The sequence below is a fragment of the Silene latifolia genome, chromosome 11 (genome assembly GCF_048544455.1).
Source record: "Silene latifolia isolate original U9 population chromosome 11, ASM4854445v1, whole genome shotgun sequence".
Lineage (NCBI taxonomy): Eukaryota > Viridiplantae > Streptophyta > Magnoliopsida > Caryophyllales > Caryophyllaceae > Silene > Silene latifolia.
The window spans coordinates 54622847-54641228 of NC_133536.1; the positions used below are offsets into that span (position 1 = coordinate 54622847).

Below are 18382 nucleotides of genomic sequence, written 5' to 3' on the forward strand. Positions count from 1 at the left end.
AGAGCGATGTTATTGTGTACAATAACTGACTATCCGGTTTATGGCGACCTTTCTGGGCACACAGTTCATGGGAAAGAGGCTTGTCCATTGTGTGGGGAGGATATCGAGTCTGAATACTTGAAGTCTTCTCGTAAGTTTGTGTATATGGGAAATAGGAGGTTCTTGTATCATGACCATTGTTATCGCAAGATGCAGAAAGCATTCAATGGAAGACAAGAACTTCGTCAACCTCCTAGAATTTTGAGTGGGCATGAAGTTTATCAGAAAGTAAAGCATATTGAGATAGATTATGGGAAAAAGAGCGGCTCTAAATTTTCTACTCGTGGGTATAAGAAAAGATCCATATTTTTTGATAAATTTCCATATTGGTCTGACCTGGAGGTCAGGCATTGCCTCGATTTCATGCACATTGAGAAAAATGTCTGTGATAATATTATCAATACCCTTCTGAATGTTCCTGGTAAAACAAAGGATAACGCCGCAGCTAGGGAAGATATGAAAATGATGGGTATTAGGCTAGAGTTGGCACCACAGAAGAGAGGTAATCGTACATTTTTACCGCCAGCAGCTTTTACCTTTTCACGGAATGAGAAAAAAGAGTTATGTGCATGCTTGAATGGAATTAAAGTGCCACATGGTTATTCGTCAAATATCAAAAGCCTAGTGTCGATGCAAGACCTAAAACTCACCGGGTTAAAGTCACATGATTGTCACACTTTCATGCAACAATTACTACCTGTGGCTATTCGTTCCATTTTACCTGAAAAGGTAAGATATGCTATAACTAGATTCTGTCTCTTCTTCCAGTCCATATGCGAGAAAGTCATCGATCCCGATGACGCGGATTCATTGTAGGACCTCATTGTAACCTCTCTTTGTCAGTTGGAAATGTATTTTCCACCCTCTTTCTTCACTATCATGACCATTCACTTGGTTAGGGAGATTTTGTACCTTGGGCCCGTGTACTTGAGATACCAGTATCCTTTCGAAAGATTGATGAAAGTCTACAAGGACTATACATTTAATCGGTATCGTCCGGAAGGTAGTATTGCTGAACGCGCTATTTTAGAAGAAGCTCTTTCATATTGTTACGCTCATCTCTCCCCTGAGGAGTTGATTGGCGTTCCTAAGAATCGTCATAGTGACTGGATGACCGGAAAAGGTATTAGGGGCCGGGTTGAAAAAATTGTGACACGTGAAATGTTGCATTTAGCACACACGTATGTGCTAAACAACGAAGATGAGGTGCAACCTTATATTCAACAACACAAAGATGAGCTCAAATACGATCACCCAAACAAGACCGAGAAGTGGATTGGGAACGAGCATACGAAGACGTTTGCAGAGTGGTTTAGGAATATTGTCTTAGAGTGTACTGATCAAACTGGTGATGACATCTCTCCTAGGTTACTACGTCTTGGTTTAGGTCCAAATGCCAGGGTCACCTTTTACAACAGTTTTGCCATTAATGGATATACTTTTTACACCCGCGAGCAAGATGAGTTGAGCACAATGCAAAATAGTGGTGTGAGTTCTGAATTTGAGGCAATGCACTTTGCTACTTCAAAAGATAAAAAGCCTATTTGGGGAAAATGCCTTTATTATGGTGTTATTCAAGAAATATTGGTACTAGATTACATTGATTTCACAATGCCTTTGTTTCGATGTAACTGGGTTGATAACAACATCCATTGTGTCCGAAAGGATAAGATGGGATTTACGTTGGTCAATCTGGGTAAGGTTGGCAATAATAAGGATGATCCTTTCATAATGGTATCCCAAGCTAAACAAGTGTTCTATGTCACCGATCCTATGGATAAGAAGTGGTCTCGTTGTACTTTGTCTATAAGGAGTAGAAGGAGTAGTCCATCCGATAATGGTGATGATGATCAGGATGTCATTTTTGAGGGAATGGATCAGTCTACCACTGTATCTTATTTCGACGATGTTGACACTGATCATGAGGACACTGAAAGCATCTATATGCGTGATGACCATGGTGAAGGTATTTGGGTTAACGAAGAAACTATGACATCCAAGAAACGTCGCCGATCCTGAGATAGTTCATTAGGACACAGTGATATGGACGACCAACATTTTGAGTCATTTTCAGACCAATAATTTGATGGTTTAATTTATTGGTAAATCAATAATGGTCATTATATTGTTAAATAAAAATTCCCAAATTTGCATGGCATGGTAAATCCTGTAGCTTAGATATGCAGTATGCATGCATGCTGGTGTTGTCTTATTTTCTTAATCTTATTATTAGATGTGGATGCTGGTGTTGAAATTGTTGAATAATGTTGCATTATATGGTGCTTTCGCTGTTATTAAGTATGTATTGTTTGAGTTTGACCTGTAATGGAATTACTGATAATTTAAAAAAACAAAAAAGAGGTTCAACAATAACAACGGTTATATTTAAATTACCCGTTGTTAATACTTTCAACAACGGGTGTAGTACCTCTACCTGTTGTCAATGATTTTTTTGACATATTTCATTTGGCGCAAATTTGGTGAAAATATATTACAACGGGTATATTTTAACCGTTGTAATAAAGTTTTGACAACGGTTGACTTTTATTGACCCGTTGTTATTAACATATAACAACGGTTCTTCTTTGAGCACCCGTTGTCAATAGTTTGTCTTAATAAAAAACTAATTTACAAACCCATACAGCATACCATACACAAACACACACAACATTAGTTCAACCGTTGGTATCCTGAGTTAATTCTTCTCTCTTCCTCGCTTTCTACATTTCGTTGTTGCCGCCGCCCAATTTCCGACGCCTTGATTCCGTTGCCTTCCCTTATCATCTCGCTCGTTCTCTTTATCATCATCATCATCAGGTATGTTCACTTTAATTTTGTGTTTCGTCATTAGGGTTTTAAGACGATCATCTTTTTTCTTTTTCATGCATCTGTTTGTTTTTCGTCTTCTTTGTTATCTTTATCATCCCGCATCATCTACTTCACTCCTCTTATTAGGGTTTAGGATTTTAGAAGCTCAATCTGTTGTTTTGAATTTTTATTCCTATTACGGTTTAGGGTTTTAGATAATACTCTGCATGTACGTTGTTAAGTTGTTCATTTCCTATATCATTCATATTTGGGTTTTAGGATTATCATGGGTGAAAAACGTAAAAGAAGTCAAAAGAATAATAAGCCTCGGGATAATAAGCCTGGGTGAGGGGTGCTACGAAGTGCGAGAAAGTCCTTGCGGCTATAGCCGCTAAACAGTAGTTGGAAATAACATGGAGTGAGATGGGTTTCCCTCTTTGGTCCAAATGCGGGTTATTTCTCCAGTTGGATTGGTACTTGCACAAGACACTTTGTGCCTATCCATTTAGATGATTTTAGAAATTTGAATCCAAAATTGGCGGAGTTATACTTGGCTCGTGTAAAGGAAGGCTTTATTATACCCGATGAAAGCCATGATAAGTATTTAATGCATAAGGCAGCGGATGTCCACAGGCAGTGGAGGTGTGACGTTGCTAGGGATTGGTTGTATGTGGACAAGGCAACGGGGGAGATGCGTAAGAGCCCACCGGAAAACAAGTGTCCCACCATCAAGCAGGAACAATGGGATCTTTTCAAAAAGATGAGAACTACTGAGAAGTTTCAGGTTAAATATCCTCGCCTTTTAACGATTTACCTATCATTTTTTTAATTAATGAGTCCTTTATATAATCTTTTTATTATCTCATCTACTTGCGCTTTTATATAATTATTTGAAGGCCGTTAGCAGAAGAAATCGTGCTAACATTTCATGCAAGAAGGGGAAATGGTATGGTTCTCGAGGCGGTTGCAGAAAGATAGAAGAGAACCTCGTAAGTAGCATGCATTATTTCCCTGTGAGACTTTATTTTTTTAATCACACTTGGACTTGCATTGATATACATTTACGTGTATAAATGTTACCATGTTAATGTGTAGGTGGCAAAGGGAGTGAAAGAGGTGGATCGGCATGTAACTTATAAAGAAGGGCACACGCCTAAAGGATCCCGGTCGCGTGACAAATATGATGAGGAAGTGTTGGCCAACATAGTAAGCATTATTTTATTAAGACGAGTTCATTACTAACTTTATTATTTTAGTCACAAATATAATAGGACAACGTATTGAAAGAGGTAGAAGAAGGGAAATTCACTCCCAGTGGTCGTAATGACGTTCTTGCTAGAGCGATCAGCCGACCCGAACATCCAGGTCGTTTGAGGGGCGTCCCGTTACAGGTTGGAGTAACGAAATATTATGGGACAACTGCCCCGATAAAGAAGAAAAGGAAGACTAAGTCTGAGAAGGCTGACATGGTAACATTTATTCTATTATTTTCATTTATGTTCAATTCACATGTTATTATTGGGATAAAAATTGCTTGACACATTACATTCTTTGCACGCAGACTTGATTAATGGCATCCGTACTACTAAAGTGAATCTTTGGAGGCAAGCTTTCCGAAGAAGAAGTGAAGATGATGGAGGATGTCATTTCTAAAAGGGGTAATAATAAGGTACAACAGATTGGTCAAGAGGCCGCTACTACCTTGGCAATACATGAGAAGGAAGTATCAGAACGAGATTCGAAAGATCGGTACCTAATAATGCTTCGAAGTTGTAACAACTAAAGCCGATCGGTACCTAATACTTCCTTATTTTTCTTTTCTTTTTCTTTGGGTAAGATCAAGGGGTGTGTTCCCTGCCAGCTCTAATGCTATAACTTCCGACTTGCTTGGTGCCATTGGTTAATTTTATTAGGTAAATAATGGGTCCGAAAAGGAGATGCAACTTGAGAAGACGGCTGATGGAAAACAAAGATACATCTCCTTCAAGTCGGTTCCTGTTTTGATAAGGTATGCATGAAGTGTTTAATTAGTTAAATTTATATGAATTCAATTAAATTTTGGGATATAATAATGTATGTGTATATTCTTGAGGCCGTAAACAAGAGGCCGATTATTCTTTTGCCGACCCTAAACCGAAAAGCCACATGTGCGTGTTGGCCGGGGTCTCGTAGAAATGCACACCAAATCTGCAGCGGAAAGCGTAGTTCATGGCGAAAAACTTTTGCCGAATCATACCAAAGTAGAGATAACTACAGTCTTTCCAGGCCATGAAGACTTTCAACTTCTGTCCGATTCGTGACGACATTACCATTCGGGAGATGCGGTTGGAAGTTTCATCCAATGGCCTGAAACTCATATCTACTTGGCTCGGTCGTCTCGCCTAAGCGCGGAAAGCGAGTTGGGGTTAGAAGAAATACCTTTATATATATGTTAAATTTTTAATTGTTGAATGTTTTTATATGTTATTTTTTTTTTTGTAGGGAACAAAAAAGCCGGCTTTAGCGGATAAGCCTAAGTCCACAGACATGCCAACGACCTCGTCGAGACAACAACTTGATGAGGTATTTAATTAACTTCTCCATTTTTTAAAAACCTCGCTCCCTTTATTTATATTTTGTCTGTATTTATAAAAAGCATGGTAATTTTGTGTAGGGGACAAAAAAAAGACCGATAAGCCTAAGTCCCCAGTCTTTACTGCTACTACTACCTCATCATTGAAAGAGCGGAGTTGACGAGGTATTTAATTAAGTACGCTTTTATTTTTATTACTCCAACTAGGATATGTTACCTTTGGATTTTTTATTATTTTAATTATCTACTACATGTGTAGGTTGGTGGTAGTAGCACAAAATCAAAGACTCATTCTTTCCGGACTGAAAGAAGTTAGGAGTTTAAACGACTCACAATATTCGGGAAGGATTACATGCAAAAAGTAAGAAACGGCGACGATGAGGAAAGCGCATGAGGAGGTGGCCATCGCATAGCCACCGAGCAATTGATAGTTATTCCGCTCGAGGAGGATATTCTAGGGGTTGAGCGCCAAGCACTTATATCATGAGATATGCTAGCCGTTTGTCTTTGGCCTAGACCAGATTGATGTGGCACACCTATTTGTTTGGATGAAGTAAGTTTCTTAATAAATAATTTCATATTCTAATATTCGTTCTGACTACTAGATAGTGTTTTAAATACCGGAATTAATACCGTAATAATGTAGGATATTGAAATTGAGAGTGATCCCCGAGAAGAATATTCCATCTGATCAATACGGATTCTTGTGCCCCTATGTTTTATCTTTATTTATTCTGGATTTCTCGTTCGAAGAACGGGTAGATTATATTGCTCAAAGAATTGGCGACAACCAAGAAGTGATTTTTGGCGCTTATAATGAAAAAGGGTAATAAACAAATTAATATTACGTTTACCTCTACAATTGCATTTTCATAACTAATATATGTATTTGTTAATAATGATGATGTCTCTTGATGTAGGACTCATTGGGTGCTAGCAGCCATCATGCCGACAAGGAAAAAAGTATTCTGGTTGGACTCTATACATCATCCACCATGCGAAACTTTTAAGCGCTTGATTAATAAGTAAGTTTATAATACAGATTTATTTATAATAACATTAAGTTTCAATTTTTATTTATAGAAAAAAGCTCATTTTTGCCCCTAAAAAATGAGTTTACGCCTCCTTTTTATTTTTAAAAAAAGGGCCTTTGAGAAGAGAAGAGCAAACGAGCGGGATCAACCCAGGTAAGATTACGATGTTGGCCCCGCTTTTATTACGATAACAGGGGTACGTGCTCAAATACAATAACATTAAGTGCAAAAATCTGTGTTTAATACTAATACAATACCTAAAGTTCAAGATTCTGATGTGAGCTTTCTCTCGTCATTTGTTTTTATGTAATAATAGGCCCCTCGCCAGCCGGATAGCATACAATGTGGATACTACGTTTGTCGGTTCATGTTGGAGATTATTAGGCGAAGATATATCATTATTCGAGAAAAGGTTAGTAATTTAATAATGTGTTTATTACTTTTTTTAAATTAGAGCTAATGTTGTCTTGCTTGTTGCTATATATACCATGATGTTGCTATGCGTAATTGATGTTGTTACAATAATGTCTTCTCTTTGTTTTTTTAAAGTATGTAATCAACCCGTCACAACAGATTGAGGAGTACTCAAGTATAGATATAGACGAGGTAAGGGACATGTTGGGCAAATACGTCTTAGAAAATAGAAATGCATGATACTCAGAGTTTAGATCAACTTATTAGTAAATTTTTTGTTGAAGTTAGGGAATGATTAGTTCATGTAAATTCAACTCCTTGTAAGTATATATATATATGATCTTTCTTTGTTGTGGTTGAATTGAATCTATTGAGTTCGATGAACCTATTTGTGATTTATCTTTGGTCTTTGGTATACAGTCTTTCTTTTGATATATGCGAGGTTTTTGAATGGCATGAAACAAATTTAATTTTTCAAAACATTAGGAGTTCGTAATAAAAACGGTTACTAAAAAAAACCGTTGTGAATACCTTTCACAACGGTTAATAAAAATAACACCGTTGTGAATGACTTTCACAAATACCGCGCATAATATTCAACAACAGGTTTTAAACGAAGAACCGTTGTTAAAAGTCTTCACAATTTTGGAGGTAAAGTTACAACAACGGGTTTTAAACTAAGAACCGTTGTTACTAACAATTTCAACAACGGGTATGTAGCATAAACCCGTTGTTAAAAGACTTCACAATTTTGGAGGGAAAGTTACAACAACGGTTATACATATGACAACCGTTGTAATATTATTCCCTCTAAATTTTTGAAACACTTTCCACAACGGAGAACACCCAACAACAACGGCTTTTAACCGTGGTGAATACATTCGACAACGGTTTCATTAAAAAACCAAACCGTTGTAAATACCTTCTACAACGGCCGCTTTAACAACGTCCGCTTTTTGTTTTTACAACGGTTTTTACCCGTTGTTATAGCCTGTATCTGTAGTAGTGATTAATCGGTAACGATTGGCTTGCTAGAGTTTGACGTTACTGTCGTGGGACGGTGGTGGTCAGTTGATCCCTTAAGGTCACACCTAAAGGATGATGCCCTTATCTATAAAGTTGATTAATTATATGACGATACAAGTTGATCAATTTCTTAAAATTGAACAATTCAATTGTGAGAGAGAATAATATTATCTTATTATAATGGGATTAAATAAGATTTATTTTAGTAATAAAATGCATTATTACTAAAATTATTTATTGTTTGAGAAACAATAGAGATAAGAATGAATGGTTAATTATAATTACAAGATGTTGTGAATTATAATTATATGACCCATTTTATTTATGTGATCAAGTATCACTAGTCAATTTATTGTATGTAATTTTAATTAATTCATGAAATGATATTTATGTGATAAATATGCATTAAATTAATTAATAACATGTATCATACTACATGTGACATATTGTGTGACAAATGACAAATTGACAAAATAAAATGGTAGTCCATTTTATGTAAATGGACCGAAAATGGAGGGTGAGTTAGTGGGTTATGGTTGTTTTATTTTATTTGATAAAATGACATAATGATGCCTACCTACAACTAGTCTTACACATCTTACACATCTATTTTTCTTGTGAAGACAAAAAGAAAAAGCAAGATCACTACTATAGATACAGGCTATAACAACGGTTAAAAACCGTTGTTATATAAAAAAGCGGACGTTGTTAAAGCGTCCGTTGTAAAAGGTTTTAAAAACGGTTGGTTTTCTTAAGGAACCCGTTGTTAAAACTATTAACAACGGTTTTAAGTATCAAAACCCGTTGTGGAAAGTGTGACTCAATTATGGTGGGAAACTTATAACAACGGTTAATTTACAAGGAACCGTTGTTATAACTAAAGACAACGGGTTGTATCTACATAACCGTTGTTGTTTGTTTTTACAAAATAAAAAAAAATTAAATTAAATATTACTAGATACATGCATAATTACGGGGCCCGTTATAATTACGATGCATGCATTATTCCTGCCATCCCTGTATACTGTGCATATGAATGGACAATATATGCAATGCGAAGGGTTTACATTAGATTTGAAGCAGGGAGATATGATGATTATGGCACAACTTCCTAAACATGCATATATTATCTTAATTAAAAAACAACTCAAAGGACACATTACTTAGTATAAATACATACATTATCTCAACCACCATTCCATTATCTCACTATCTTCAAACCCTAACTGCTAAAACAATCTCCAACCCCTAATTAATCTTTCAAACTAACAACTCCAAAGTTCATCAACAAAATGAACGATTACATCCTTAAAACTCTTACTATGACCGAGAAAAATACTAGCTTCATCCGCCGGTTGCTCCACATCGAGGACAGTTTTAGGAGCTATCTTGTGGATACTCAAGCCGCACTCAAGGACGCCAAAAGAAATGGCTTTGACAGAGCAAAGCGATTGTTGCGGCTATATGACGATATAGCAATGGCGAACGAAACCTCCAAATAGCTAAGGAGGAGAGGAGGGATATCATAGAAGAGAATAAGACTCTCTATGAAAATATAAGAATTGCATTTTTAGAAATGTAATTCTTTTTTTAATTTATGTATTTATATATATATATATATATATATATATATATATATATATATATATATATTAATGAATTATTAATTAAGTTTATCATGCATTCCTCTCTATCATCTTGCTTCTTCTTTGTTTTATTTTATTTAATTTGTTTTACGAGCTAATTAAGCGAATAATAACATAATAATGATCGATAAAAACCCATCATATATACATGCAAATGAAATAATTAAAAAAAGAAAACAATGACGATGAAAGACGATGAAACCAACAGTGACGGCGAGATTTACCTAATAATTAGAGAAAGTAAGAGACGATGAAACCAACAGTGACGGCGAGATGATAAAGTGACGATGATAAAGAGAGAAAGAGACGATGAGAAAGAGAGAAAGAGACGATGAGAAAGTGTGTTTGTTGTGTTTGTGTTTGTGTTTGTCTGTGTTTGTGTTTGTGTTAGGTTATGTATGTGTTTTGTGGCTGTAGCTGATCTGTGTTTGTGTGGTTTATAGTATGGAAATTATTGACAACGGTTGTTGATTTACAACCGTTGTTAAAACTTATTTAACAACGGTTGTTGTTTAACAACCGTTGTCAAATAAGTTTTAAAAACGGGTTTAAAAATACCCGTTGTGATTACTTTTCACTAACTTTGCGCCAATTTTGCGCCAAATTAGTAACAACGGTTGTGCAAATTTAACCCGTTGTTAAAACTTATAACAACGGTTATATAACCATACCTGTTGTAATTAAGTTTAGTAAAAATCGCGCCATACATTCTACAACGTCTATTGTGATTTTCGTGCATAAACGTTGTTAAAGGGGCGTTGTAGTTGTCTGGATTTGTAGTAGTGGATGCCCTATACTACTACCCAAACCGTCCACCCTCTCATCTATCATGATTATTGAGAGTTTTTCCTCTTATTATCATTCATTCACATGCAAAGCGCTCTCTCTCTCATATATTCATCCTCTTCTTCATCAAAAAGATGAGTTTTTGATTTCAAATTGTTCTAAAAGATTACTTAAATTATTAATGTAATATATGAGTGTTAGTAATCAATTTTAAGGTAAACTACTAAACTAATATCTAGCTAATATTATTTAGTGGGGATAAGGGATAGTCTTGGGTGCAATCAAGAGGAGAATCTCTACTTTGGGATTTTTGGAGGATCATCCTTATATATGGAAAGCTCAAGAACTAACAAGAAGGAGATCTTGTTGGTGCCCATAAAACCGAAATCATGTAGTAAGGACAATGGTTTCTTCTCTTTTAATTTAAGTTTGCATGCATAAGATTTGTAAATTAATTTTATGACTAAATTAATTTGTAACATATTAGAATATGTTGTATAATGAGATAAAAGATTTCTAACAGGATTTAGCTTGATTTCTACTCATTACCGTATAAATCTGCAATATTACATGAAAATACGAAAGTGGACGAAATGGGGCAAATAGTAGCATAAACTACATAATTGAGCTCTGAAATGCGTGTAAAACAGGGTGTAAAACATCATATTAAGGACACGCATCAAACTTCCCCAAACCAAACCCTTGCTTGTCCCCAAGCAAAAACTAGACTCGATCCTAAAACTTAATGGAACGAGTTCAATCTCAGAGCGAAATGCAAACCGAATAGCCAAACCAATTTAATGCTACAACTAACAATCAATTAGCAATATGAATCATGCAAACGTGTTATGTAGTCGTTAAAAACTGCTGAACCGTCAACTGCAGAGACTTATCATTATGGACTCTCACGGGTCGCTCAAATCACTCGTAGACACAAGTGAATATATGTAAGAGATAGAAAGAATTCATTTTGTAAAGACTCTCTCCTAACTACGACCTATAAGAACATGCCTGCAATCTAATATGAAAATAATCTCTACAACCGTATATATGCATTCCAACCAAACAAATGACCATGACACATGCCGAGGTAAATATGGATGTGTGAGGTAAGGGTAAGAAGAGGCTAAAGTAAATTTGGATAAAAACATAGTTAAAAGCCAAGCTAGTAACTAAGGGAACCAAATCAATAACAACATCCCAACTTCTTGCTCAAGATTAAATCGAAACGGTGCTAATAGTAAGCACAAAAACTCACAATCTCCATAATTAATCAACTCCCCATAACATAAAAATGCAACATGGGAGCAAAAATCGCCATTTAATACAGACTTTGAATTATGCGATTTGATTTCTTTCTTTTTCCCGGGCTTCAGTCGATCGACCAATGAGTCCAGTCGATCGACCATAGATCGAACTTATTTTCCCCTTTTTTTTCTTCTTTTTCAATTCTATTTTTCTCTTTCTTTCCTTTTTAATCTTCCCAACATCATCTCAAAATGAGCATTAGCTACCAAAAACGAAGTAATAATCCCAAGAACATAAACTACTAGCTTGGCAAGGACAGGCTAAATGTAGGATGTAGTAACGGGACAAAAAGGCTGTTTTTGGCAGTGTGGAGCTTATGGGCAAAATGAATAAGGGCGACCTCTTCCACATGTGTCATCTAACCACGAACCGAATGCATACAAGTATTAAGCAGATTAAGTTCATATTTATGCAAATTTATGTAACATGTCTCATAAAGAGTAACTACTCACACCCTAGATGAACTGGTCATGAATGTCACCAGTTATAGGCTCTAAACCTCAGAAAATGATGTAGTTTGCCGAAAAACAAAGTCAAGTTTAAAGTTCAGCAAGAATTTTAACGAAAACTCATAGACTATGCAAATGATTCTACTAATAACATGTCAATTAAGCAAGGCCCAGGCATAAAATAGCTGAAAAAGCAATGTCATCATTGAAATACTACCGTTCCGACTCAACCTATATGCTAAATTAAACGTGATATTTTTGTATTTTTTTTGAAATTTTTCAATTTTTTGAATTTTTGTATATATATAGGAAATGAAATAACAAATGCAAACTGAAGTGCAATAAACGTGAAACAGAAATGCAATAAAACATATGAATGCAATGCAAAACCCTTCCCCAAACCAAATCACACAATGTCCCCATTGTGCAAAATCTTGTATCTTATGACCCCTGCTAGAATTCTAACAAGGATGAATACACTGGTGGTTTCAGGTACTGGTGGGCTTGGTAAGCATACTTTCATGGACACTTTTAATAGTGCCTTACAGAAATCAGTTCAGATGGCTAAAGATGGTTTTAATGGAAGGAAGTTCTTGGGTAAAGTAGTGGTTGAGGAAGGGTCCTGCTCCAGACTTGAGAATGGATAATATCGGATTCTGGAACATAAGGGGACTGAATAGCCTTAATAAACAAAAGGAAATAAAGTGGTTCCTCCACTCTAATAAAATTGGGCTATTTGGTTTGATTGAGACTAGAGTTAAGAGTAGTAATTGGATTAGGGTTAGGAATAATATTTGCTCTAGTTGGGCAATTTCCACAAATAATGGTGTTCATAAAGGTGGTAGGGTTTGGTTAATTTGGAATCCAGCTTATTTTGAAGTTGATATTAAGGATATTACTAGCCAAACTATCCACAGTGCAGTTTGGGATAAGGCTAATGATAGGAGATATTGGTTAACAATAGTTTATGGGTTCAACAAGGCAGTGTTAAGAAGGGAACTATGGAAGAAATTGATTGAATATGCTGGCAGTTGTTCTGGTGCTTGGGCTATAGGGGGTGATTTTAATAATGTATTATCTTTTCATGAGAGGATTGGCTCAGATATTAGTGTGAATGAAATCCAACCATTCCAGGATTGTCTTGATATTTGTCAAGTAAAGGACATTACTGCTATTGGCTCTTTCTTCACCTGGAACAACAAACAAGAGGTGGCTACAAGAGTCTACAATAGAATTGATAGGTTTTTGATTAATGATGAATGGATGCATTTGTTCCCTGATGCATATGCAAACTTCATGCCAGAAGGGATTTTTGACCACTGTCCTTGTGTGGTCCAGTTTACTGAGCAGGTATAGAGGAGAAAGGGTTCTTTTAAATACTTTAACATGTGGTCTTTGCATCCTGAATTTGAGTCTGTCATCAGGAATCACTGGCAGAGTTCTATTGAGGGCACTTTGATGTTTCAGCTTACTTCTAAGTTGAAAATGCTTAAATATAAGCTAAAAATGTTGAATAAGGATTCTTTTAATGATATTGAGAATAACTCTGATATAGTGCTTATGGCTCTTCAGAATGTACAAAAAGAGTTGAGAGCTCAACCTATGGATCCTACTTTGGTTGCTACTGAACGAGCTTTGTCTAAGGAGTATGATATTATGATGGAGGCTAAGCATCAGTTTTTAGCTCAAAAGGCTAAGGCTGAGTGGGTAGCTGATGGTGATGACAATATAGCATACTTCCATGCTAGTATTAGGGCTCACAGGAATAGGAGTAAAGTGGTGAATATTATTGATATGAATGGCAATTGTCACTCTTCTGCTCAGGGTATTAATGAAGCGTTTGAAAATTACTATAAAGTTATTTTGGGTACTCAGAAGAGTGTTGCCTCTGTTCATGTCCCCACTGTATAGAAAGGAAGAGTTTTAACTGATGATCTAAGGCAAAAACTCATGAAACCTGTTAGAGGGGAGGAATTTTCCATTCCAGGGACTAAGGCCCCTGGCCCTGATGGTTACAACAGTCAGTTCTTCAAGGACACATGGGGTGTTACTGTTCCTAGTGTTATTGATGCTGTCAAGGATTTTTTTACTCATGGCAGACTACTGAAACAGATTAATAATACGGTGCTTACCTTGATTCCTAAAGTTGATATGCCTCAGTCTGTGACTCAATTCCGTCCTATTGCTTGTTGCAATACTATCTACAAGTGTATTGCCAAGTTGATGTGTAACAGACTGAGTGAGGTGCTGCCTTTCATCATTAGCCCTAACCAAAGTTCCTTTGTCAAGGGTAGGGATATTGTTGAAAATATTTTGGTGTGCCAGGATTTGGTGAAGTTGTATAGTAGGAAATCCTGCTCTCCTAGGGTGATGTTCAAAGTGGATTTGCAAAAAGCATATGATAGCATTGAATGGTGTTTTTTGGAAGGTATGCTGGGTGCTTTAGGTTTCCCAGAACAATTTACTAAGCTTATTATGGAGTGTGTGACAACACCTTCCTTCACTATTGCCTTAAATGGTGAGAATTTTGGTTTCTTCAAAGCTCAAAGGGGTATTAGGCAAGGGGATCCTATGTCCCCCTTACATTTTACCATTTGTATGGAATATCTGAGTAGAATTCTGAGTGAAGTTCAGGATTATGATGGCTTCAAATTCCACCCACTGTGTAAGCCTCTTAAACTCACTCACCTTTGCTTTGCGGATGACCTTTTGATGTTCAGTAGAGGAGATGTGAAGTCTGTTGAGATCTTATTGAGAGCCTTTGAGACCTTCTCTAGTGCTTCTGGTTTATGTATAAATAAAAGGAAGTCTTGCTTTTATAGTAATGGTGTGTCCAGTGGCTTGGTTGCTGAGATTAGGGAGCTTGCTGGTATGACTAAGGGGAAACTCCCCTTTAGATATTTGGGAGTTCCCATTGCTGCTAAACGTCTTTCATCACTGGATTGTGCTAAACTTGTGGATAGAGTGTGATACCCGTCATTGTGAGTACCAAAGATAAAATTTATAATCTCCTATTAAGACTAACCTAGGCTAGTGGTAACAGGGTCGAACCACAAGGAGGCAGTTGTAAATTCTAGTTGTTCAATATTTAGTCTAAGGTAACAAATGTGGGGGTTGGTTTGAATGGGTCTACAGCTAATAGTAAATAAAGACAGTAAACTAAATAATTGATTTAAACAGATAAAAGAAGGGTACTAGGATGGTCGGTTCATTATAGCTTTGGCGGCAGTAAACTAAGTCGGTCTGAATCAAACACAGGTAAGGCGGGAAATAAAGAGGTCCTCTCGGTCCACTCTTAACAAATAGCATCTTTCGATCTCGCTATAGGTCCCTAATGTCACTAATACTAACTTTCGTCCTGAAAAGTGACTAACGGTCTAAACTATACCTATCTTTCGATCTTAGCACAGTCTAGTCGATTTAATTGATGGTCTAATAACCTCCCCTACCTTTCGATCTAATGGGTCGGTCACAAAATAGGTATCTAACTGGTCGCATGCATTCGATTCGTTAAATACAAGATTAAATTCAATTAAAACGAGGGAAAACCCTACGAGGCCAGTCGATCGACTGGCAATGTCAGTCGATCGACCAACACGCGAGACAGTCCTTTCTAATCTAATGCCGCCTATGTCATAAATTGCCTACATCCTAGCACTATAGAATTAGCTACTCATGATGTAAGTAATAACAACAATAAAACTAATAACGTTTACTGAATTCATGCTTAAAGTAAATAACAACAATGATAATACGATAATTGGCTTTCGGGACACTAACTATCAAATCTATACTAATTAAAGGAAGTAAAACAATAAAATGAAATTAGGGCAGAAGGAATACCGAGATTTCAAAGGAAAGATTAAGAATAAGAACAGAAATCCAATGCTAAAACGATGTTCCAAACCCTAATTACTCGAATAATCTAAAACTGAAAGTACTGCATTGTGATAAAGACTCCGATAGAAAACTGATGAAAACTTAATGGTTTTATGTTACGTTATATAGAAATCAACGTAACATCTTATTTCCTAAACCTAAACTTCACGGGCTTCAAGATTCACGGTCTTTCAATTCACGTCTGGAATAGAAATCTGGTCGATCGACTGATAAGGTTGGTCGATCGACTGATTCTCAGCAAACAGTAGCTTCTGGAACCCGAGCATTGGTCGATCGACTGAAGGTGGTAGTCGATCGACTGGCTAAGCTGCTATTTGACTTCTTAAAACACGTGGACTTGTCTTTTGGGCCTTGGATTACGCACCAAGCTCGTTCCTTAAGTGATTCCTTTACGTCATTTGCAAATGCAGGTTACTCGGGGACGGATTTGGCTTGATTTCCCGTTAAATTCTTCACATTTCTGCAATAATGTACGAAAACACGAAAGTAGAGGAAAATAGGGAAATAATGGCATATATTGCACATTTGAGCGATAAAATGCGTGTGGAATAAAGTGTGAAACATCATATTTAAGACACGCATCAAATCTCCCCAAACCAAACCTTGCTTGTCCCCAAGCAAGAACTAGACTTGATCTAATGACCTAATGGAACGATTTCAATCTCAGAGCGAAATGCAACAAGTAAAGCCTAAGCCAATTTAATGCACAACCAACAATGAATTAGTAATGTGAATCCCGCAAACGAGTTATGTGGTCGTTAAAATCATGCTGAACTGTTGACTGTAAAGACTTATCAAATTGGACTCTCACGGGTCGCTCAAAACACTCAATAAGCACAGGTGATATTAATGTAAGATAGAAAGAAGTAAATTTTGTAATGACTCTCACCTAACTACGACCCATGAAAACATGCCAGCAATAAAATATGAAAATGATCTCTACGACCGTACGTATGCATTCCAACCAAACAGATGACCAATGACACATGCCGAGGGAAAATGGGATATGTGAGGTATGGGTAAGAAGAGGCAAAACATTTTATGGTAAAGTGGAGGTACAGGTGATCAAGCTAGTACCAAAACGGAACCAAGTGGCAATATCCGACTTCTTGCTCATAAACAAGCGAAAAGGTGCTATAGCAAGCACAAAACTCACAATCTCCAAACAAATCAATAAACTCCCCATAGGTTATAAATGAAACATGGGAGCAAAAATCGCCAAAAGATAAGGATTAAATTATGCGAATTGACTTTTTCTCCTTTCGAATTTCAGTCGATCGACTATATTGGACAGTCGATCGACTGCCTTGAACAGTGCAGAATCTCTTTTTTTTTTCTTTTCTTTTTTTTTCTTTCTTTCCTTTTTTCATTTTCCAATCATCATCTCAACAGAGCATATGCCACCAAAAATGAGTAACAACCCCAAAAACACAGACTACTAGCTTGACAAAGGACAGGCTAAATGTAGGATGTAGTAAATAGGACAAAAGGGGATATTTTTGGCAGTGTGGAGCTTATGGGTAAAATGGGAATAGGAAACCTCTACCACATGTGTCAACAAACCACAAACCGAATGCATACAGGTATTAAGTAGATCGAATTCATATTCATGCAAAATTAAGGAAACATGTCTCATAAGGAGTACTACTCACATTCCTAAATAAACCGGTCATAGATGTCACCAGTTAGAGGCTCTAATTCTCAGAAATATGATGTAGGTTGCCAATTTTCTAAGTCAAGTCTCAAGTCCAGCAAGTAATTCAACGAAAACTCGTAGATATGCATATGTGATTCTACTAATAACATGTCAATTAAGCACGGCTTAGGCATAAACAGGTGCAAATGCAAAATCATCATTGAAATACTACCGTTCCGACTCGACCTATATGCTAAAATAAACGTGCATTTTATGGAAATTTTTGAAATTTTATCAATTTTTTTTTGGAATTTTCTGTATATATGAGAAATGAAATAAACAATGCAAGGCAAGAATGTAAACGTGAATGCAAGCAAATGTTATGCGACGCAAAACCCTTCCCCAAACCAAATCGCACAATGTCCCCATTGTGCAAAATCATGTAGTGAAGAAAAGAGAAATGGGAATTTGCGAGAAAATAAATAAAACATGACACGAAGTAAAGAAATCAGGGACTCACAAGACTTTAAGCGCAGCAAGGGAAACCTCCCCAAACCAGCGCGAGCTAGGGAGGTTTCAGTAGCCAGTAGTGCTACCAATAAGGACCTGAAAAGACAATTAAAAACCACGCATAAGACCGAAGAAAATAATTTTGAAGCGTAAAAATTGTGCACAAATGAGACAATAGAAGAAATAGTTAATTCGACGGAAAATAGAGTGGAGTAGAAGACTCCCTTAGGTCTGCATATCGACCAAACACAGCA

At 36.5% G+C, this 18382-nt stretch overlaps 1 protein-coding gene across 1 annotated transcript; it reads left to right on the forward strand.

Moving 5' to 3' along the window:
• Positions 1–12721: 12721 nt before the first annotated feature.
• LOC141613430 (uncharacterized) lies at positions 12722–13993 on the forward strand. Its single transcript, XM_074432162.1, has 2 exons — positions 12722–13432; positions 13550–13993. The coding sequence occupies exons 1-2, from the start codon at positions 12722–12724 to the stop codon at positions 13991–13993; spliced, it is 1155 nt and encodes a 384-aa protein (XP_074288263.1).
• The last annotated feature ends 4389 nt before the right edge of the window (positions 13994–18382 follow it).

Coding starts and splice junctions, on each gene's coding strand:
- LOC141613430 (XM_074432162.1), top strand. CDS start 12,722: ATGGATAATATCGGATTCTGGAACATAAGGGGACTGAATAGCCTTAAT. Junction 13,433..13,549: donor TGGTCCAGTTTACTGAGCAG/GTATAGAGGAGA, acceptor TTGATGTTTCAG/CTTACTTCTAAGTTGAAAAT.